Here is a 23911-nt window from a genome sequence, read left to right as displayed (position 1 = left end):
AACTTTGGATGCTTCCCACACAAGATGATTTATTTTCTCATAATTTTCATGTAGGGAAGACAAAATTTGAAGGTAGTTTTAAGTGCAATAATACTTCCACTTTATGGCAATCAAACTCAAAAAAAAAAATCAGAAACTATGTGACCTGAATGTGATAATCCATGAGTCAGTGAAACATATAAGATTTTAGTTCAAAATTTCTTTACATTCCCAATTGCAAGATACCCACAAATATCACTGATTTTGAACTGGTGTCTAATGGCTGTTATGAGGCTAGGGCTCTACTGATTACATTATCTCTTAAGTAATTAGTTTTGAATTTGAATCATTATTGATTAGAGAAATGCAAATTAAGACAGTCCTGAGGTACCAAGTCACATTTCTCAGATTGGCTAAGATGACAGGAAAAGAGAATAATAAATGTTGGAGGGGATGTGGGAAAACTGGGACACTGATACATTGTTGATGAAGTTGTGAACTGATCTAACCATTCTGGAGAGCAATTTGGAACTATTCCCAAAGAACTATAAAACTGTGCATACTTTTTGATCCAGTGCAGGGGTCCAGCCTCTGCAGGGGATCCAGGGGGTTAAGCAGGAGGAATAGAGTCAGCATCAAAGGAAGACAGAAGTCGTGGGGTAGTTTGAGTGAGAAACTAATGGAAGTGATGCTCCCACTTCTCTCGGGCTCCTTCAGGCTTTATATTATACTATATCATGATCACATATTTTTCTTTAGGTCAATATAGTCTTCAGACATATGTCTTTCTTATTGACCTTTATATGTTACTACATTTGACATTTAATATTTGAGTAAGTTTTTTATGGTTAAGTGTTAATTATTGATTACATTACGTGAAGCCAGTAATGAAAGGTAAATATTATACAAGGTTAAATGTCAGTGAATTTTGTTAGTTTATTTATGTTTTCTTTGTCAATTTTATGGATTGTTTGATTTCTCTGACTTGAAACCATATACATAAGCATTTATGGCAATTCCTAATTATACTTTAACCATCTTTTAGTTCCCAAGAAAATTGGAACACAAGGTTTTGCAAGGGTTAATGTTGAAAAATTATCCATGCATATGTTTTGAAAATAAAAAGCTTTAATTAAAAACAAAAAAGAGTGAATGTTGAAAACCACCTTTGCATGTATTTTGAAAAGTAAAAAGCTATTATTTTTTAAAAAGGAATATAAACAGTTTTAAAAAAGAAAAATAAATAATTACTTTTGTTAGGTAAGAACACTTTCAGATTAAATCAATCATTCAGCATTGAAGGTGAATGGCGCTGAATCAGTCAAAGCCAAAGCCTTTGTATGAAGAACTTGGTCATTCCCTAAGGGATTTATATAAAAGGAAGGAGGTATCAGAGCCAGGTATCAAGATTCCAGGGATCTGGAGTCATAGTCAAAATGAGATAGGAGCTGGTACATCTAGAGCTGAGCCAAGAAACAGGAGCCTAAGGACAGAGGGAAAAGAAAGAGGTCTAAAACTAAACTTTGGCAGAAAAGGAATGTGTCAAGGAGGGTCACTGGCTCTTTAAATACCTTGGAGCCCAAGACCCAGATTGATATTATACTATGAAAAAGTTCTTTCATAATTAAAGACTAAGTGAAATCTCCCTAAAAGGCCTACTTTCCACCAAAATTCCACTTTCAATGCCTTTCTAGCCACACACACCATAAAATAATCTGCTGTTTTGTTAAGTGTTTCCAGTAATCTTACCACAGAGTTCAATCTCTTAAATAAGAATGATATTTTCTTAGATGAAAGCTCAGAATGATTTTAATTGAACACCTAAATTTTGTTATTTGTTCTTTTTTTCTTGAAGAGGTTCATGATATCAGGGAGGTGATGCCATGACATGACAATGAATTGCTTTTCAGTGATGGAGGGCTGTGCAAGGTTACCTACCTCACTTTATCCTCCAGAGTCATCTGAATCCAATGGCCAGATGGGAGACTTTTAGTTTAAAATAAACTCCCTACAGCTAAGAAAAAAAAAAGAAACCAAGTGGATACTATATCACTCCCAGGCTTAGTTGAATTATAACATTGTACAAAATTGTTAAAGAATCAAGAGTAGAAATTTAGATGTCCAGAAAAAGCTATTAAGTGACCTTCAAACAGATATTAATATAAGGACACTGCTAATAATACAACAAAAATTGCCCACGCGATAGTAGGATTCTACAACCTTATTTCACAAGCATTGGGAGCCTTGGATGAGAATTGTTTTGTTTCATACATGATAATTCAGCCCCATCTCTATGACCTTGCACACTCTGTGGTCAATGACTGGGACATAAGAGTTTCTCACTTTTGTCTCTTTGACTCTTAAATTTGCTTCAAAGCTCAGTTCAACCACAAGACTTTTTGTGATTCCTAAACTGTTAGTGCCTTCTCCCCAAATTTTCTTTCTTTCATTCTGTATAATATAATGGATTGGCCTCAGAGCTGGGAAGACTTGATATAAACTGATTGCATAAGCTTAGTAAATCACTCAACTAATCATTATTCTGGCAACTTTTAGGGCTCTAATGTGTAGAAAAGATGCTGACTGTGGCAGAGGGAGTTTCCTCATTCATTAATGGATTATTGGATCACTGTATTGCTGAGAAGAGCTAAGTCTATCATAGTTGATTGAATCCAATCCTTTCTTTATTCCTATTTATTTGCATATATTTTGTATCCTTATATAAAATTTCATATGTGGTACCTATATGTGATGTGTATGCATACCTAAATATGTATGTGTATAGATATATGCTCTCTCCCAAATAGAATGTAAGATCCTTGAAGATAGAGACTTTCATTTTTTTGTCTTTGTGTCTTCAATGTTTAACTCAGTGGCAGACATATAATAGACATTTAGCTAATGCTTGTTGATTGATTGATATGGAAATTTTCCATATCCTAATCTTTGTCGATATTTTTCTCATGTTATTTGGGAGTATAGAATAAAGCTACTGAATTATAACTTTTACTGCTTTTGTACATTGAAAGTATAGCAAAAGAAGAAGGAAGGAAAGAAGAAAGGAAGGAAGGAAGGAAAAAAGGGAAGGAGGGAGGGAGGGAGAAAAGAAAGAAGAAAATGTTTTAGCAGCAAAAACTAGCTTTTCAATGTGTTTTCTCCAGTTGGTCATGAGGGAGCAATATGGCAGACTAAAAAGGTTCGAGTCAGGAATATCAGGTTTGAATGTGACTTTAGGCAAGTCTCTTTTTAACTCCTGTTTTCTTACCTGTAAAAAGCAGGATTATGATACTTTCACTTCTTATCTTGTTAATAGAATCATAGATGTCATAATTGTAAGAAACTTTAGAAATCATGCCTAAAGAAAAATCCTCTTTACATCATACTCAATTATTGATGATCTAGCTTTTGCTTGAAGACTTTAAAAGGAAACTATCTACCTCTTGAGGGAGCCTATACTTTGGGATATCCCAAATTGTTAGTATCTCCTTGCCTCAAATCTAAATGTGTTTGTCTACAACTTCTACCCATTACTTTGTCCCTTGAGGTAAAGCAGAACATGGTTAATTCACCTTCCAGATACTAAAGAAAGTTATTTTGCTGTCTCTAAATCTCTCTTCCAGGTTAAACCTCTTCAGTTTCTTCAATCAATCCTCATGAAACTCTCTAGGTTGTTCAAATGCAGTGCCCAAAACTCAACACAGTACTCCAGATAGCGCCCAAACAGATCAGAGTAGGGCAAGATTGTCATATCACAGGGATGACGTCTAAATGAATCAATGGTGTTTATCTTTTTGATCCATGTCAGTGTACCCAAAGAATAAGTAAACCCAGTAATAGAAACAGAAAAAAAACTCATGATTCCTTTTTTTTCAATTATTATTAACTCCTAGCCTTTTTTTTTTTTTTTTACTACCATCCAAGACCATGCAGTGAAGTGGGGGGAAAAACAATCAGAGGGCTTGAGTTCAAATTTCACTCTTGGTTCTTTCCACCTTAGTGATTTATAACAATTCACTTAACCTCCACAGATCTCAGTTTTTTCATTTATAAAATGTAGGAACTAGCCTTTAAAATCCCTTCTATCTCTATATCTTGGGGTCCTATGTTTGTTCATCTACTCAGTGTTCATTCTTGTGAGGACTTGAAATTTTTTCTGGACAAAATGAAATTAAAAAAGCAAGTTCTCTTACTGAATCTGGTTTGCATGTGTAATTTTTATATTCCCATGCATTTGTAGCCTAGTGAATAATTTTACTGTCTTTGAAGTGACAAGAAAGAGTAGAGAACTACATATTTCAAAAACAATGTAAGGGACATTTACCAGGAGTGTATATCCTGGTAGATATATGCTTTTTTTTTTGAAAAGAGAAACTTGGAGAAAAAAATTATAATACCTGAAGATGAAAGTGATAGGGTTAGTAAAACTGTTGGCTTCAAATTACCCAAGAATAAAGGGTCATGGGAAAAAACTGCTAATTAAATTTCATAAGGAACTCATGTGCATGAATAGAGTCAAAAGTTCATATTCATTTCATAGGACTGATAGATCCTCCAAAGGCTTTAGTAAAAGCAGCTTGAAAGTAGAGTCCAGTCCACATGTACAGAAATTTTTTATAGAAGCTCTTTATGTTACGGCAAAGAATTAAAAGTTTCGGGGATGCCCATCAATTGGGAAATGTTGTATCCTGCTTTCTAGAGCACTCAAGTTGGGTTGACAAAACATAATGTTGCTTTCTAGATCCCCCACGGGATGATTAAAATATTCTGCTTTCTAGAGCCCCCAAGTTGGGATGATAAAATGTACCATGCTTTCTAGAGTCCCCATAGCCAGAAGATTAAAATATACCGTTCTAGTGGAGAATTGATGAGGCGAGGCTCCCAAGGATGGTAGGAAAATGGAGTTCATTTATTTCAAGGACTTTCCCTTTTTTATACCCTCATACCCTTATGGGCACTGCACATGCACCCAGTATATACTGTGTATGTAGGACCACATAAACAACTTGCTATTGTATGTAGTTTGTCACCTGGTATCCCTCTTTGCCACCTGCTATCACTCTGCTTCAATCTCAACACAGGTTGTCACCATCCCCTGACTTCTCAGGAAGGCTGAGAGCCCTTAGGGGACATGAGGAGCAGAACCAGACATTGTTAGCAGGTTCCCTCAGGGCTGAAGGGTCTTACACCTTGCCCAGAGTTCCCCACTGTCTGTGGCCCTCTACAGGGAAATGGCTGACTAAGTTATGGTATGTAAGTGTAATGGAATATTATTGTTCTATAAGAAACTATCAGCAGGATGATTTCAGACAAACTTTGAAAGACTTATGTGAACTAAATCTGAGTGAAATGAGAAACAGGGGAGTATTACTCAGTAATAGCCAGAGTACGTGATCAACTATAATAAACTTACATCTTCTCAGAAATAAAGCGATTCAAGACAGTTCCAAAACTTGTGATGGAAAATGCCAACTTCTCCAGAGAAAGAACTATGGAAACTAAATGCAGATGAAAGCATACTGTTTTTATTTGTTTTTTATTTCTCATGATTTTCCCTTTTTAAAATAATTCTTCTTTCATAGCATAACTAATATGTAAACAACATTTAACATGATTGTACATGCATAGCCTAAAAGAAAGAAAGTAGGGTCCAAGACTCTTGGACCCTAGTCCTAATTCTGCAACAAATTAGTTGTGTGCTCTAGAGCAAATTACTTCACCTCTCTGGCCTGAGGGTCTCTACGAATAAAAAGGAAAAACTTAGATGAGATGACCTTTAAGGTTCTTTCCAAATCTAACATTATATGACTGAAGAGTAGAGGAAGTAGCAGTCTTACTTTGTAGCCAGACTGCACACCCTCCAAATAGAAACACAGTAATATATACAGTAGTGGTTTACATTTAATACTTTCTTTTTGCTCTGATAATGAAAAGATGTGCCTATGTTACAATAATACTGTGTATTAAAATTATGGCTTATATTGGACCTCTGATAAATTTTTTTCTTCTACAAGCCTACATTTTTTGTTGGTTAGTTTTTTTTTTTTTATTAAAGAATGACTATTGCTGAGAAGTTAGCACTTTCTTTTCTTGCTAAGGACAGTTTTCAGTAGCATTGAGATAATTGGTGATATTGATCCTATTGTCTAAATGCATCTAAGATTGAAAAAATTCAGAAATTCACATGATATTAGCCACAAAATTAGGTCCAAGTTGATGATTAAATGAATAATTATTTAAAGGAATAGGTTTTAAAACAATTTACTTCAGTCCCCCCACGTATTCAGCTTTGGTCACTACATTTTAACTGATGTTAAAAGTTTCAAGAGATTATCAGGATGTAAAGAAATTTACATAAAATATAAGGTTGATTATTGCAAGTGGATATTGTTAGGTTTAGAGATGAAAACATTTGAGGAAGGGAGGCTATTATAATAGTAGCCTTCAAGTACTTGAATGGACTGCCTTGTAGAAAAGAGATTAGACTGATGTGTGACTTCAAAAATAAGAATTTCCTATCCATTAGAATTATCTGCAAATTAAATGGAAATTTTATAGTGTACTTTATACCACTGGAAGTGTTGAAATAGAGATTGGATACTTTTTGAAAAGGGTATTCATGTATCAGAGTTCTACTATATAACCTCTGTAGTACCTTCAAACTCTGAGAATGTATGATTTCATGCTTTTACAACAATTCTGTGAGGAAAGTTGTGACAGTATTATCAGACTGTTTTATAGTTAAAGAAACTGAGTTACGGGGAGATTAATTGATTTTCCTAAGATCACAAAATTCATAGGTAACAGAGTCAAAGCTAGGAGTTTCTAGTTCCGAGTCTAGTGTTATTTTCACACTTTTGATGTTTATTAAGAGAAAACATTTGGATAGTAGATAAGGTCCTTTTTCTTTATTGTAGAGATCTAAATGTGAAAAAAATGTTCCCAGGGTAAACCCATTAGAAAACCAACTGTATCTGGAATCAGAGAACCTAGATTCAACACTGGACTCTGCCATTTTTGTGGTCTTAGGCAAGTTACTATAACTCTATGGGCCTTAGTTTCCTCATCTATAAAATGAGGGAATTAGACTAGTTAACTTCTAAGGCCCTTTCTAGCGCTACACTCATTATATATGGGCCTAAGAAATCCTAAGGGGCAAGATAAGATATATTCTTGTATTTGCAGAAAGAGGAAGAAGATTGGCCAAAGAAATACATTTGAGATCCTTCTAAGATTGAACCTAAACCCAGAGCATTATAGTTGGCTATAAAGTACATTGAAAGAGAGTGAATGTTTTATTTCAGGGTAATCCTTAATAAAATGTTTAAAAAGGATGATCATAAAATCATAGATTTAGAGCTAAAAGGGATCTTAGAAGCCATCTATTCCAAACCCATCATTTTATAGATGGAGAAACTGAAATCCTGAGAAACTTACTCATTAGTATATAAGTGGCCATTAAAATTCAAACTCAAGTGCTGCGACTCCAATTCTAGTACTTTCTCTGGATATGTCTACAAAAACTAGCTCAAGATCATATCTCTACCCTATGGGTACATTTCCCAGAATGGGCAGATAGGTGGTACAGTAGATAGAGTGTGAGGCCTGGAGTGAGTCAGGAAGAGTTTTCTGAGTTCAAATCTGGCCTCAGACATTTACCAGCTGTAGCATTCTAGGCAAATCTCTTAACCTTATGTGCCTCTATTTCTTCATCTATAAAATGAGTTGGAGAAGAAAATAACAAAAAAAAAAAAAAGAAAATAACAAATCACTCTGGTATCATTGCCAAGAAAACCCCAGATGGAATAATAAAGAGTTGGACACAACTGAACAACAAAATCAATTAATTCATTTCTCATCCCTAAAAAAAAACTATTAAAATTAGATTTGTAGACCTGGAAGAGATCTTAGAAACCATCTAATTCAAGTATTTTACAGATGAAGAAAGATATAACTTATATGTTTATCACAGCTATTAACAAAATAGTAGGTAACACTTTTATAGCAATTGAAGGTTTGTAAAACATTAGTTTAGATTATATTTGATCCTCACAATGACCTCATAAGGTATGTTACGGATGAAATAAAACTGGGAGAGACAGCTAACACACTAGAAGAGAAAGTCAGGATCCAAAAAGATTTTTAACAGGCAAGAACATTAGTAAAATTATAAATTTAAGAAGAAAAGCTATAAAGTGAAGAAAAGATATAAAGTCTTACACTTGGTTAAAATAATCAACTATGCAAGTATATAATGTCCAAACTAGCTCCCTGGAGGGCATCAGGAGCAGTCAGAGTCAGGATCAATCAAAGTCCTTGGTGTTTAGGGAGAGAAATGAAGGAGGCAGGCAAGCTGCCACTCGGCTTGCCAAAGATGTATCCTGTATTCTGGAGCCTGGAGTTTCCAGCCTCTCTCCTCCTAGCCTGCCTCCTGCAGCCAAGTGACCCTGACCTCTCTCCCTCAATCCTCCAATCCTTGCCTATGATTATCTCACCACTACACATTCAGCAAATGCCAATCATGCCAAAATGCCATCACATTACCATATCATCTAAGTATATGCTTATGGAGCCATTATCTCATATGGAATAGATAATTAGTCTTAAGTGCTGTGCTGTCTGATTCAAGTACACCTTTTCAGAGTTTCAGCCCTCTAATACAAGTACAAGAAGTAAGTATGATTAGATCATATGAAACATATGTAGAGGTTATGATGGGTTGCATAATCAAATAAATCCACAGTGTGATGAAGCAGACAAGAATATTAAAATAATATTAGGGAGCATCAAGAAAAGCACAATGTTCAGTATTTAGCAGTTAATAGTGCCACTGTACTCTGTTCTGATCAAAACATATTTGGAGTATTCTTCAGTGGCTGGGAGTATGATTCAATTCTCTGAGCAACTAGTTGACATCGCAGATAGAACATTGAGCTTGGAGTCAGGAAAACATAAATTCAAATATGGATTCACACATTAACTTTGAGATCCTGAACAAGTCACTTAACACTCTTTGCCTCAGTATCCTCATCTCTAAAATGAGCTGGAGATGGAAATGAAAATCTATTCCAGTATTATTATCAAAGAAACCCCAAATGGGATCATGAAGAATTGGACACAATTGAACACTATTCAATATTGTTAAGTGCATGCCATATCAGGATCAATAAAAATATTACAGGATGTTTTAGCTTGGTGGGAAAAAAACTTAGGAGAAACATGATACAAACATCAACTATTTGAAGGTGTGTCTAATTATTTTGCTTGTCCCAGAAGGCAGAATTAGGGCAAATGGTTAAAATTGCAGACCAGCAAATTTAGACTTGGTATAAGGAAAAACTTAATTTGAGGTCTCTGAAAGTGACGTGGACTGCTGTCAGAGTTCCTCCTCTCTAGAGGTCTTTGAGTAAATGCCTGATCTCCAATATTCAAGTCTGTTGTAGTGGGGATCTTGTTAAGATGATGTAGTTTGTACTAGACGGCCTGTGAGGTCTTTTCTAATTCTGAAATTCTGAGAATTTTGGAAAGGATTTTATTATCACTTAATAAAATTTTTGATCAGAATCACATAGATCTGGAACTAGAATGAAGCTCTTGTATCTAGTAGGATGCTTTGTTCCACTATATCAGCCTGGTGTACTAGAAAAATATTCAAGCATTTGTATGGTAGATTATATTATAACAAGATGGAGTACTAAACCGAGAAATCTTAAGAGTTTATGGCAATGTTCTACAAGTTCTGACCTTGGATATTAACTTAAATAAGATATCAATAAATAAGGACAAAACACAAAACACAAGGATAACCAAAATAATCACTCTTCAAATATACCCTATCACAGGCTAACAGTGTTCATAGGTGGCTGCAGCAAGAATAAGACATAAGCAGGGAACAAGGATAGTAAAAGTGATAGGAAGGCAGAGAGAAAGAGAAGCAGGTACTGACAGCAGAAGGAAAAAGATGGTGGGAAAGTGGCTAGGGACCCTCCACAGAGATTGTCCAAGGGAGGCACCCCTGACATCCCACATACTTTTCACAAGAATGAAGAATTGTTATTTCATAGAGAATACGGGGGAGAGGGGGAAATGACTGCAGGATTCCTAGATCAAACCTTCCAGCCTCAGAAATATTCTGAGAATCCCAGATGGGCGAGGACTAAGTCTAACATCAGGATAGAGAACTGCTCTCATTCCCAGACATGCCTTGGCAACTCAAAGGATTGGAGAATATGGTTTCTCCTTTCTGAGCCCAGCCATTCCCCCACCCCCACCCCCGGAAAAGAGGTTGGGACTTTCATCAACCCCTACAGAACCACTAGATTTTCGATACACCTCATTTGCACGTCTATCGGTGTTCTATACATCGCACTGTCAAACAGCAGCAGCAACTGCCCGACAGCCTCTCTCCCTCCCCTTCCTCAGCCCATCTCCATGTTTCCCTGATGGTGGCAGCTGGCAAGGCAGAGAAAAGCTCTTGTATTGGGGCCGGGTGGGGCATCGGAGAAGGGCACTCCAAGGGCCGCTAGCTCCTCAGGCTCGCTTTACCTGTAATAGCGATCATCTTTGTAGGGAGTGAGATCCTCCTTCAGCTCTTGGTACGCCTCACCGAGCCTTTTGCAGAAGTGCTTGAGCTCTCTGCAGAGAGGCTTCTCAAAGGCAGGGTAATCCGCGTCCATCCTCCCCCAGGTCTCCGCCTTCGCCTTCTCTTCCGCTTAGTGTTCTCTGCCTCTAGGTTCGCCCAGCTTTACCCTACCAGTCGCTAACCTGGCCAGGCACAACCAAGTTGCCCTGCTTAGTCCCCGTGGGAACCGCCTTTCTCTCCTCTTGCCTGTGCAGTTGATTGGGAAGCCCTCCTTTTTCCTCTCTTTTCCTGCCTCTGTCCTTCCCTCTTTATTTCTCTTGCCTCTGGAGTTCCACTGAGGAATTAAGACTTGAAGGGGAGGAGAAAGAGGAGGAGCAGGTAATGGAGGAAGGGAGGAAGGCAGAGGAGAAAGAAGAGAATCTGTACTCAAAAGACCAGCATCCTTTTTCTCTAGTTCCAGCTTCACACTAAAAGCGTCGCCTCTGGATAAACCTGTAGTCCTAGCAAAGGTTGGGTGGAGAATAGGGGGAAGACTCTGATGTCCCAAAAAGGGGGCGGACTGAGAAGGGGAGAGGGGCTGCGCCAGTTGATGATGCTGTATCTGCAGAGAAGAGGAGGGGGTCCGAGGGATCAGTATCAGTCCGGCGCAATTTCATTTTTGCCTCTTTCATTATCAGTAGACCATTTACAAAGTAACAATAGACACCAATACTACTCGTGCTGAAAGAAAGGAAGAAACTAGGGAAACTAAGGCAAGAAGGAGGAGGGGAGAGTTCGGGGGAAAGACCTTTTCCTGATGTGATGGGAAGGCTATTTAAACTGCCTATAGCTTTCAGCACCATGGACGGGGCCTTGGAGCCTACATTCATTAGCGTTTCCATTCCTGCTCCTCAATTTATGATTATCATCATTAAAAAACATGTATTAATTCTTTGCTTTATATAACGTCTAATTTATCCCTGCATCCCTCCCTTTCCTTCCCAGAGAGGCTTTTAAAAATATTCTTGTGATTTTAAAATAAAGAATAGTAAAGGAAAATAGAATACTAAGGAGAATAAACAGTATCTAGAAGTGAATCTCTTAACAAAATATCCCAGTTGCTGCCTATAAATCCAGACGTATGGGGAAAACGGGGAAAGAGGCATAAGATGCACCATTTTACTAGATTGTTCCACCCTTAAACAATTGTTGTAATTACAAAAGACACAAATACATCTTTATAGAGATATTTTGTAAAGCATGGGGTAGTGGGAAGATAGTGGGTATAGGAGCCAGAGAATCTGGATTCAAATCTCAAATCTGCCTTTATTATCTGTGACTTTGGGTGAATTGCTTTGTCTCTCTAGGCCTTAATTTCCTCATCTGTGAAATGATATTGGGTGACAAGATGGCCACGAAGGTTCAAGTTCCATGATTTTAAAGCATAATGAAAACAAAACCTGAGTTCAGATCTATCCTGATATCATTCTCCTTACTACTTCTATGATCTTGGGTATCTTCTTTTTTGAAAGGCACTTCTTTGGACCTTAATTTTCCGTCTTTAAATGAGGGAATTGAGTTCTAGTTTTAAAAACTATGATGTTAAGAGTTTATCTCTAAATATTAAAAAAAAATCTTCAAATGTCTTCGTTGGGATGATTAACAAGTTTTGAAATACTATGTTTTTGTTTTCACTTTCAGAAAAAAGTAAGGAGACAGTTGAATTAAAGTTCTTCATGGATTCCCATTTGGATGAGCAGTGTGGGTGAAAAGACTGAGCAATCAGAAGATATTTTATTATGCACATCACTCAGTATCATTATTCTTGCTATTCATGGTGGCCTTCATGTTTTATTTCTTGCTTCCCAATGTATTCAGAGTAAGTTCCTATTTATTATAAGAGAGCCTATATTGTTTTTTTTTCCTTTTTTTGCTAAATTTCCTCTAATTTCTGATTGTTTCGAGTTATAATTTTTAGACTTGAATTATTAACATGAGCATTTGCACTTCAGGAGGATTGAAAATGGAGAATGGAGTGGATATTATCCAAAAGATATTGAGAGCAGTGAAAGCACCTTGAAAGCAGGGACAGAGGATACCTAGAAAAAATATTAAGCAGTTAGTCTGTCTATGGTAAACTCCTAGCTCCCACTTCCATCTATACAGTCTCACCACTACTGGCCTCCACTCACTTGTTCTCCCTAGGTAGTGGGTGTCCCATGCACTAAAGATATCTTTCTCTTTTCTTCACCCATCAAAATCCTTATTCATTAAATATAATTATCTCAGCTAGATATTGATAAGAAATATTTAGTTAATCCACAATATACTGTGAATGCCTAATAGTACAATAAGTTGATACTTCATGGGCTATTTGCACTTTATGCTTTTTAACCTAAAAAAATCTAATGATGAGATTTCAGAAGGCAGCTAAAGAGTGTGTGTGTGTGATACAAACTCACATACAATACTTTGCTTAGTCAAATGCCTTCTTGACACTGCTTTTCAAATCACATTTATCAAATCTACTTTGCTTACCTAGGAGGTTGACTATGCTAGAAACTATAATTCCTATTTCTTCTAAATACTAGAACTGGGTACAATAACAAATACCAAAATATACTCTTTAATTGACTGATTGAATGTCGTAACTTGTCCCCTTTGATTGGTATAGAAATCTAGTTGTAAATAAGAGACTAAAATAAATCAGGGAGTCCTAGAAATCAGGCAGTAGGCTTACAGAGAATAAGAGGGTACAAAGTTTTATCATCATCTTGTGTGTATTTCTATTCCCACATCATCTAGTTTTGTTAGGGATTTCTATTTAAAATGCCATTCAAGTTTGCTGGAGGAAGATGATTTTGTTCTTTAACTTACCCAATAATAAATGCTTGAAGGAATAGAAAGAAATGAGTGAATGGTGTGGAGGGAAATGTAAATTTTATAGGCTGAAGAGTTTGGGGAGACTAATGATTTCTGAAGATATTTAAAGAGAGATTTCAATGCCCATATATGGAACTCCATACTGAAGCATGCAGGTGTCTGAAGAAAACAAGATCAATTTTCACACTCCTAATCCTCATTCCAGAAGTTGGGCATAATGAATCTCCCTCACTGGTAGTAAAAGGAAGAAATATGATTAATGTAACAATCACAACTGATGTTTTGAAAACAATGCCCCTAGGAAGTTAGTGGAAGAATTTCCTGATTCAGGGAACACATGAAAAGATGTCATTGTAACAAACAGGGAGTGAAAATAACTGATAGATAGTAACTGTTACTGATGGACTTACAGGTCTCTTTGTTAAAGTAGGTTCTAAATTGCTTCTAAATTATGTATTGTAATGAAAATGCATCAAATGCATCAATATATGCATCTTTATCTTTTAAAAAATACTCTTAGTTTATAAAACCTTTAAAAAAAGCTGGCCTCATCTCTCACAGGAATTCTAGTTGAATTTGAGCTCAGACTGTATTTTTTGTAAATGTTTCAGAATTAAGCTTTTCTAGGTTTGTATCTTTGAGTATCCCTGTCACACTAAAAAATTGCTTTTCATGGTGGAATTCTGTTTTTGTATGTTCATTTTTTCAACATGGGCTTGATGTTAGGAACAGACTCTCAAAACTTCTGGAGGGAAGGTCTGGACTTGTCCTGTTGCTACTTTCTTAGGGGTATTATTGCCTTATTTCAGACTGAAAAGCACAGCTCAGACTGGGAATCTGTAAGCTTTCAGTGCTCCCAAAGGAGTATGATTCAGGCATATGCGTATAAATATTTAACAACTGGCCCTCCTCTCTAAAATGTAAATGATGCATTTTTAAAATTTAAACTACATTTTATTAACATTTCCATCATTTTCTTAGTTCCAGACAATCAACAACAATAAATCCCTTGGTTGTAGTGTCTATTTCTGAGGTGTAAATGATCATGTTGTATGTGTTACACACAAAAGAAATTTGTGTACAATTAGAAGAAGCAATAGGTTATATTCTCTCTGCTTCCTAAAATAAAGATTAATTTTGTCCTTTACGGTCAAAATAGGAATATCTTTAAAACATAAACAGATTCTGGAAAATGTATATATCACTTCAGTCCTACTAATAGTTATCAAATTATTAGTCTAAAAGAATTATAGGGAAGATAGATTTTAATAATTGTTTGAGTTAGAAAGAGAATATAAATGATTTTGATTAACTGAAAATTTACAAAAATGTACCAATTTAAGTATTGTTGTTATTTATGTTTGTTATTTATGTTTGACCAAGGATTCTTAATGTTATTCTGAGAAGTATACATATATTTCATCAAACTGTCAAAGGGATCGATGAAACAATAAAGGTTAAGAACAGCAGTATTAGGTGCTCTTTAAACCAGAGAATCTTATCTTTATCCTCCCAGCCTCCCTTCCCCAAAGCTTTCTACCCAAACCCCAAACATAACATGGTTCTTTTCTTCTAAGAGTTTGCATCCTAATGGCAAAGGTTTTAAAGTCCCATGGCATATATATTTCCAAATATTTTAGAATGAATTCATAAAATATAGTAGGTACAAGTTATGGGACATTCAAGAAATTTCAATGAAAACGATCTATTTTAAAAAGGATTTAAGACATTAAAAAAGCATTTCAATTTTATAGTTATTAATTTTTCTATTCTGCAAAATTTTATTAAGCAACAGCTGGACAACTCTTACAACTCCAATCATCAAGGAAAAAAAATAGGGCAATTGATCCATCTCAATAATAAAGACAGTAAAGAATTTAGACAAACCACATCTTTTAAAATGGAAACCATTAATACTTTCTAGGATAATCCTCCTTCACAATCTAATACACAAAATACATAAGGAAAGGCAGATTAGGGTGAGTTATCACAATGTAATGCAGGGTCTGAACAGCTCTTGGTTCAGGAAGTAAAAGAAAGCAAGGCAGTCAACTAAAATATAATGCTGTATAATTATGAAGAGCACACAGCACAGGTGTCCTGTTTCCCGAAGGACTGAAAATAGCATGCTGGTCTTGTTTTGTTTGGGACTTATGCACCTTCATAACTGCACACTTAATTTGAAAGAAAAAAGAAGGAAGATGAAAACAGCTGTAATAAACTCAGAAATAATATACAAAGTTACAGTACCAAAGTAATGCATTTATAAACAAATGCAAAGAATATCCCTTTTGGTAAACAATAGTGCCTTTTTCAGTCAAATGCATACCCATGCTATTCCACAACACTATATATATTTTTATCTACAACAAACAACAAGATCTTAAAGCCCCACCCCACCCCCAAACAGAAATTACAAGAAAAAATTTGGGAAAATATAATTGAAAGTGAACACAAAATTTAAATATATGCACATATATATGTACATATATATTTTTGGAAAAAGAAAACCTTTAAAGTTTTATAAAGCAGAGACACAAATACATAATGGAGACAAAGTTATGAACTGTGTGCTATTATGAAATTTTGTGAACTCAAATATTATTAGTTATATGAAAAAAATTTTCCTTACAATTAAAAAAATTAGAATTATTTTGACTAGCCTTTTAATGAACATTTACATAGCTAAATGAAAAACTTCATTCTTCAAAGCTTCTGTGTGAGGAAAGAATCCCCTTATAAGCCAGTGTAACAATGGAGAGAACATTTCAGGAATTCCAGATCTTCTTGGAGATAGATACATGCAAACACACATATATATATATACACATATATATATATGTGTGTGTGTGGTGTGTGTGTGTGTGTGTGTGTGTGTATTCCCCCCCCCCCCATTCTACAGCACATTATTTTTCAATGGGAATGAGGCAAATAAGGAATGGTGGTTTAACTGCCTTTCAGGCAGGGTTAAAGTAAGCTAGCTATACAGGAGACAATTAGGAGACTCCTGTGACATCCTCTTTGGTTCAAGGTCCTGGAGAATTTTTAGAAAAGAAACAACATTTCAAATCAATTCTTTCCTAGTGACAAATTGTTTAAAGGGATTACTTCTTAAAAACAAAATGGATGGATTCCATAGATAGCTCATTAACAGTCCTGAAGAAAAATATTTCTCTTGAATAAACCTGTATTTCAAATCACTTAAGTAGAACCTTAAAACTGTACCACTTGAAACAAGAGATTCTGTTAAAGCTAGAAGATATCTATCTTCTTTTTACACTGAAAAAACTAAGCTCCAGAGAAGCCAAGCTAGAAAAGGAATAAAGCCAGCATCAGAAGCCATTAGAAATTGGCTCACAGTTTACTGCTCTTTGCATCTCATCACAAAACAATAACACAAGTTTTTGCTTATAATTCATTCAGTAGGATAGTCTAAGTCAAGAAGAATTAACCTGAAAAACATTTTGGTTTATAATACAATCAAAACTCAGAAAAATGTTTATTGTGTTCTCAGTATCATCATGGCCTACATTTAAGGTGTGTGTGTTTGCACAGAAAATCTTATTTTTCTTTAACAATGTTAGAGTAAAATAAACTCAAAATTGGTTCCTAGGTCAAATATATGCCCCTTCTTCCATTATATTTTTCTCTTATAATGCTAATAGTTTTTTTTTTAATTTAGAGCTCCATTAGGAATTTTCACATGTGTGTACATGTATTATGCATACTGTATATACACACATATAAACTTCATAACAACAAAGTATTAGGTCTCTGATAAATATAATTCTTTTATGAGTAAAAGGATCACTGTTAATCTAAAAACATCCTAGGTTGAGCTACTATAGACATAAATTTATGCTCTATTTTGGTACCAGGTTATTCTGCTCCTACACTTCATAGAGCAAATGGGAAATGCTAGGTGCATATTGTTTGGTACCTAGACACTGAACTGCAGAGGTCCCAAATGAGAATGAAGCACTAAAAAGTGCACAATGTGATTTGGGGAGAACATATTTGTCTTTTGGGGAGCAGATTGAGAATTTGCTAAAAGGCTAATTATCTTTGAAACATAATTTACATACTTATCTGACATAAAGATTCCAAAGAATTCTCTTGTGTACTGACCTTTATTTAGAAAGGCTTTTATTACATAATCCACATATTATCTTTTTATGTCATATTTCAAAAATTGAACAGAGCTTTTAAAAATCTGAAGCAAATTACTTAAAATTCTCTTCCTACTGATATTCCCATTCCCTCATTTTTACCCACTCATAAAATTCTATTTTTATTTAAAAAGAAAATTCAGCACAAAAGGAAAACATCTAGGTAAATTACATCATCACATGGTGACCATAGTATTAATGGATCTTATTCAAAGATATTGTTGTTGTTTTTTAACTGCCTAATTAATAACATTTCTTTCCTTAAATTATAAAAAGTTGCAAATTGTCCAGCAAAAACAAAATCTTTCTATACATATTCTGCAATTCTTGCAGCAAAATGTACTGCTATCAAATAATTAGTTACAAGGATGCTCTTTTTATATAAATAAGAAAGTGGGTATAACTCACTAGTACATAGTAATAAAATAATCCCTAAAAACATTTATTCCATTAAGCAAGATAAATAATTTGTCTCTAGGACAATAAGAATTTGCATTTAAATTATTTAAAAAACTAGGCTGTAACAATTATTGCACAACTAAAAATAAGCATTGAAAAGCCATCATCAGGCTACAGAAAACTAATGTATAAAAGAATTAGATAATTCTGGACACATTGCTAAATTCTTCCTAGAAGAACTTATCTACCAAAAAACTGGTTTTTAACGTTTAAATATAAAATGTTATCTCAGTTTTGGCTGGCAAACAGTAACTTTCATAATGTCTTAAAATCATATCAATGTTTTTTAAGGGCCTGAAGAGAATGGCTATTGACAATCTCTTGCTCTGAGCAATGGATAAGTCAGTTTTTGGTTCTAATTTTTATGCCTAAATGCTGTTTTATTGTGTTCATAAAACCAAACAGGAATTTAATAATAAACGCTTAAGTCTTGAATTTATTTAATTTTTTTTAAAATAACATTTTCCACTTGTCTGTCTTCAAACAAAACCCAAAATACAAGACCCTCAACAAGTAGACAAGTTAAAAGTAAAATTTTGTATGTTCTCAGGAACACTGTTTAGCAATATCAAACTTGTGTATTCAGAAAAAATCAATTAAGATCTTGATTTCAGGGCCCAAACATTGCCCAAGAAATCGTTCTTCCACTTGGTGGTAGAAAGAGGTACAGAATGAAAGTGATTAAAAAAAAAAAAAAAAGAAGCACTCTGCTATGGAGAGCCATGTTGATTTTGAGTTAAAGGAGGAAGACCAAAAATGACATTTATACCAGTGGTACAAAAGGAATGCCTAGATATTCAAAATCATATTTAAAAGAAGCATTAGTGATGGATCTGTTTTGTACTTCACATAGTCATCATTCTATCCTTCTTTCATTTTAGAAGCTTTCATTCAAGTGAATGTACAAAGAAACCCGGGGTGGGTGTAAAAGCTTTCTTAATAGCAGCAAACTAGTGGAATAGAAATCCATTGAAAAAAGTTTAAGCAAGTTGTTGATAGCAATTCCTAAGGCTCTCAAAGTGTTGTTGATTTTTGTAAAGGCTTTATTCCTCTGCAAAATACTCTATACTATTAAATAAGTAACTTTATTCACGGGGAACAACAGGACAACTTTCAAAACTTGGTGAAATTAATATCTTTTACTACCCTGCTTAATATGCCCTTATAAATACATGAGTTAACAATTTCCATTCTAATGGAAAATCACTTCAAGGATTAAAAAATTTATATGTAGCAGAGAATAGTAAAGCATACTCTCAAAGAAAAAAATATTTAGGAACATTTTTCTCTTTAAAAGAGAGCAGTGAAGAGACAAATCTGGAGGATGAGGAAATAAATACAAATCATACAGTAACATCGTCTCCATAACCCTGCCCTACCTTCCAGGAGACTGTTGTTGGTTCTCACAGGAGTTACAACTACTTACTATAGAGAACAATCAATCACTCTCTTCTAACTACAGAATCCCAGAATGACAGAGTTGGGAGGGATCTCAGGAGTCATCTAATCCAACCCTCCTATTCAAAAGTATTCCCAGCATAACATATTAATCGGGGCGAGGGGATAACTAGATCTCTTAAGTTCAGCCTCTTCACCTCCTTTCAGTCAATTATGACAAACAATTGCCATTGCTTTTAGGAAAGAAACTTCCATATTATGCAACTCCTAAAATCACTCACCTTAAACATATTATCACTCAAAGAGCAGTACAGCCCTTCCACTTCATCTACACCAAGACTCAACAGGCCTCTCACTTACATGTACAAACAATACTGTTAACAACATTAGAAAACTGCAGTCCATTTCCTCTTCATATTTCATCACAGAGCAAATTATATTTATCTCAGAACACTTTCAGAAGCAGATTTCTCTCACATAGAATTATTACCAAAATGTCTGTTAGTAATCAAGTACTCTCTTGGCAGTAACAACCTAGAATTTAGAAATCACAGTTTGTTCCATCCATCTCAAAAAAGGTGCCTGCATTACTCAGGTGTCAATGAATAGAATCTGAATTTTCAAGTATTTTCTGTGAGAGTTTGAATTTTCTTTTTTTGGCTTTTCTTTTTACACCATTGTCAATGTTGGGGGTAGTAATAAAAGTTAGATGTAATGAGGGAATGAAAAATTACATGTATGTTCCTTGTTTTTAAAAGAATAACATGATACAAGGCAGTCCATCCAAAAAGGATAATTGTCCTGTTCTCCCATCCCACCCCATATCCCAGCCCTCCCCCTTCCCCACTAGCTTTACATCAGCAAACACAATAGAACCATTTCCACAAGCCAAAGCTACACTCTCCAAAATAACACTGAATGGTTCCAGCCCTTTGCTCTCAAACACCAGCACTATATTTTGCTTTTGTTCTTAAAATAAAAAGGATACTAAAACCCAAATAAACAATAACAATTACAGTTCAGTGGCCTCTCTAGGGGGCCTGATAGACTTTTCCAGTTTGCTGTTGTCTTCTGGTCCATGCAGGCACCTCTGTTATACCCAACATTGGGTCTGTCAGCATTTTCTGGATTGGACTTCTTTGAAAAGGTTTGTGTTTCTTTTTCCTTTGAGTCATTTTTTTTTTTTTTCTCATTTGAGGCGCTGAGTCACATTAGCCAGAGCAACTGCAAATGCCTGGACAGCAGAAAAGGGGTATTGAAAGTCCAAAATGTAAGCATTGCCATCAATTCTTCCAAACTGCATTACCTATGGGGAAGAGGAAACAAAATAAAAAAAAAAGAGTTCAACATAAAAGGATTTCAAAATTAAATATACTAATTATGTGATCTATAGGGAAGGGGATAGTTCTAGTCTTGAGTGCTTTTCTGGTTGTCCCTATCACCAAAACTTTCTGAAGTTTGACATATTCAGTACTTTGTCCTTATGAAAGATTGAGAATGAAAGTTTACATGGCAATTGTTTTTCATACTCCCTAGCAAGTTTCTACTTCATGCTATTACAATAATTACATTTTTTTTCTTTTAAAATGAAGGATCAGGAACTATGAATAAGAGATTTTAGTAAACAACAGGCCTAACTGTGTCATGATCATAATTATAATGGTTTATAATAATTGCTCAATTACAATGTGATCTTACATTTGTCAACAGGCAATCACATATCATGAAACTGATATGAAAACTAGGTTTATTACAAGAGAAATGAACATGTATATAGAACCCAAGAAGTTCACAATTTATATAGAAGTTTGCATATTTATGACAGCACGACAAAGGAAGGAAGAGATATCAGAATCATTACTTCATAGGGCTTGGCATGGGGGAGGAAAGGTACAGTAAAGATTGGAAAAGGAGAGCAACAAGGCAAGGCAAGATGGAAAAGCCTTGGGAACTGCTAGACCATACAGACATGATGGCCTCCCTTATCTACCAAGGGCCTAGTTGCACAACCCTGGTGCAGATTAGTACCTGTCAATTCACAGGGAATTCATTTTGTGATGCAAATAACAACTTATGTCAGCTGGGAAGGGGGAAAAGGAAGGGATAAACATTAATCATCTTTGAAGCATTGAGGACTGCCTGCATGGTCCAAGTATGAATCCAGTGCCTCTAGAAAATATGGCAATTCAAAAAGATAGGTTCAGAGAAACTCTTAATAGTCAACATTCCACCAAAGATATTCTTACTATAAATCTTTTATAAAGACTATGTAAAAATGAAAAGAATTTGGAGGAAGTTATGAATTAAGTCAAAATTTGAAGTAGATTACCTAAAGCAATATGAAAAATAATTGAAAAATTCAATTCAGCAATTAGATACCAGTAAATATTTAACAGTAGCAATTAAGGTTTTATTTCCCCTAAACTTGAACAATAATAAAATTCAGTTATATGGAAAAGGGGTCTCTTTCTCTTCTCTCCCTACTCTCCATATCTAGGAAAATTTCATAGTATTTCTGAGAAACTTGCAAGCTAAACAAATCAACATATAGAATTATAGAATTTAGAGCAAGAAAGAAACAGTGGTCACCTGGATAAGTGTATTTTAGAGATCAAGAAACAGAGGTCCCGAGAAGTCAGGTGATTTTTCCGAGTCAGGCCATAGATGAGTTAGTTGAGATCTGAACCTTTGTACTCTTGATTTCTATGATTCTCATTAATCATATGCCCATTTTGTTTCCTCCCCAATAGAGGCAATATCATAAGCTAATTTTATTTCTAATGGGCATAGTTAATTTTCCTTTCTCTAAAAGGTAATTCCCAGTCAGTCAAGGAACAATTACCTGCTGTGAAAATTTTAAGGAATCTTTGTGAAAAACTGTCTCTTAAAGCCCAATATCCTTTCAACCCAATTTTTAAAAGCCCCACTGACATACAAGATGATTTTTGTCTTATTCAATCTTGAACAGGATTCTTAATGGCAAAAAATATGGCTCAACAAGAGGGGATGTGATTATTAATCCTCAAGGAACTGAAAAGGTTTAAGAACCTTGAAATATTCAAATCACTTGAAGAAAAAATACTTTTAATAGAACTCATCCAATTCCTGACACATAAAATCAATCTAAGAAATTTCAAATTTTGATGGAAGTAGCTCATTTATAATAAATTGGCATTTCTATTCCTTTTTCAAACCTAAAAGTGCAAAGCAGGGCAGAAATGAAAACTGAACGGGGAAAACAAAAGCAGCTGAGACTTTCAGAAGCTCAAAATACATTTCTGATGGATAGTTTTTCAACCTTTCATTTTTGCTTATTGGTATATCTAAGAAAACTTTTCTATTTTGAATCATTCAGTGTTCAAAGCAGCATTAGGTTCTATCAGTCTGCTAACGGTCTTAACAGAATTTCCTAGAAACAAAACAAAAAAATCAGGTTCATTTTTTCAATCTAGTAATATAGAATCTAATATAAAAAGTTTAATTGTATAAGAAGGCTGTAAAAAGGTAGAAAAGATTTTTTTTTTTAATTTGAGGTTTAACATACAGATTCATGAATGTTGAAGTAAAATCTCACTGCCAGAGACCATCTGAGTTTGACCACATTCAAAGTCAGCATGGAAAGGTCAAAGCCAGATGAAAGATAACTAGTTATAGAATTTCTTATATTGCCAGTCTTTTTTGTGCCCTATTTAATTAATGGTTCAGTTATTGGCATGTAGAACAAAATTCTTGGGGTTTGCTTTTATACAAAGTTTTATGAACGGTCAATATTACTAAAGATAAGACACAAAAGCCTTTTTGTTGCATACATTAGTATAAAAATATGTACTGATTTTTCATTATTATATATTTAGTTTGAATTCATAGTTTATAATACTAGTTTTTAAGCCACTATGCATAAGGATTTTTTTAAATTATTAAGTAAAACATTTCTGTTTTAAAATGAATCTAAGATGTGGTAGATGCCTGTGATCTGTATTACCAAGTAAACTGAAGCCAATGGATCACTGGACCTTAGAAGTTCTGAACTGCAACAGAGCTAAAGCTGAACAGGTTCTTACACTGATGTAGGGAACCACTGGGAACAGGGTCCATGAAATTGCTAAAGGAAAAGGGAGTTGGCCTACATTAGCAGGTCAAAGTTTTTGTACCAGTCAACAATGGATTGGGTTCCATGAGTGGCTGCTGCATTTCTAACTTAGGAGAAAGAGTGATGGAAAGGGAGGAAAGGAAGAAAGGAAGGAAGGTAAAGCAGAAGAAAGGGGGGAGGACAAATTTCTTGATAGATAAGTAACGGGGTATATACAAGGAATTTTTTTTCCTAACTATACTTTGGGGTTATAAGGATTCTTTCTTTTCCTTTTTTTCTTAGTAGGTAGTGGGAGAAAGGACAGAAAATAACTTTGTTAATTAAAATTAAAAAGTGAGGCAAGAGGATTTCTGGGACTGCACGTGGTTTTTCAAA

At 34.9% G+C, this 23911-nt stretch overlaps 2 protein-coding genes across 3 annotated transcripts in view; both read right to left on the bottom strand.

Moving 5' to 3' along the window:
- The window catches only part of TMEM181 (transmembrane protein 181), a 112112-nt gene extending 101031 nt beyond the window's left edge, over positions 1 to 11081 (bottom strand). The window contains exon 1 of the mRNA XM_051998013.1: positions 10522 to 11081. Within this exon, the coding sequence (XP_051853973.1) occupies positions 10522 to 10652 (131 nt within the window). The 5' untranslated portion in view covers positions 10653 to 11081. The remainder of the gene's footprint in view (positions 1 to 10521) is intronic.
- A 6450-nt stretch (positions 11082 to 17531) lies between these two features.
- Positions 17532 to 23911, bottom strand: part of TULP4 (TUB like protein 4) — a 247562-nt gene continuing 241182 nt past the window's right edge. For both annotated transcript variants that reach the window (XM_051998005.1, XM_051998007.1), the window contains exon 17: positions 17532 to 20752. In XM_051998005.1, coding sequence (XP_051853965.1) covers positions 20636 to 20752 — 117 coding nt within the window. In that variant the 3' untranslated portion in view covers positions 17532 to 20635. The remainder of the gene's footprint in view (positions 20753 to 23911) is intronic.

The sequence above is a fragment of the Antechinus flavipes genome, chromosome 4, assembly GCF_016432865.1.
Source record: "Antechinus flavipes isolate AdamAnt ecotype Samford, QLD, Australia chromosome 4, AdamAnt_v2, whole genome shotgun sequence".
Lineage (NCBI taxonomy): Eukaryota > Metazoa > Chordata > Mammalia > Dasyuromorphia > Dasyuridae > Antechinus > Antechinus flavipes.
The sequence above is the reverse complement of the archived record's forward strand: the minus strand, read 5'-3'. Positions and strand labels throughout refer to the sequence as shown.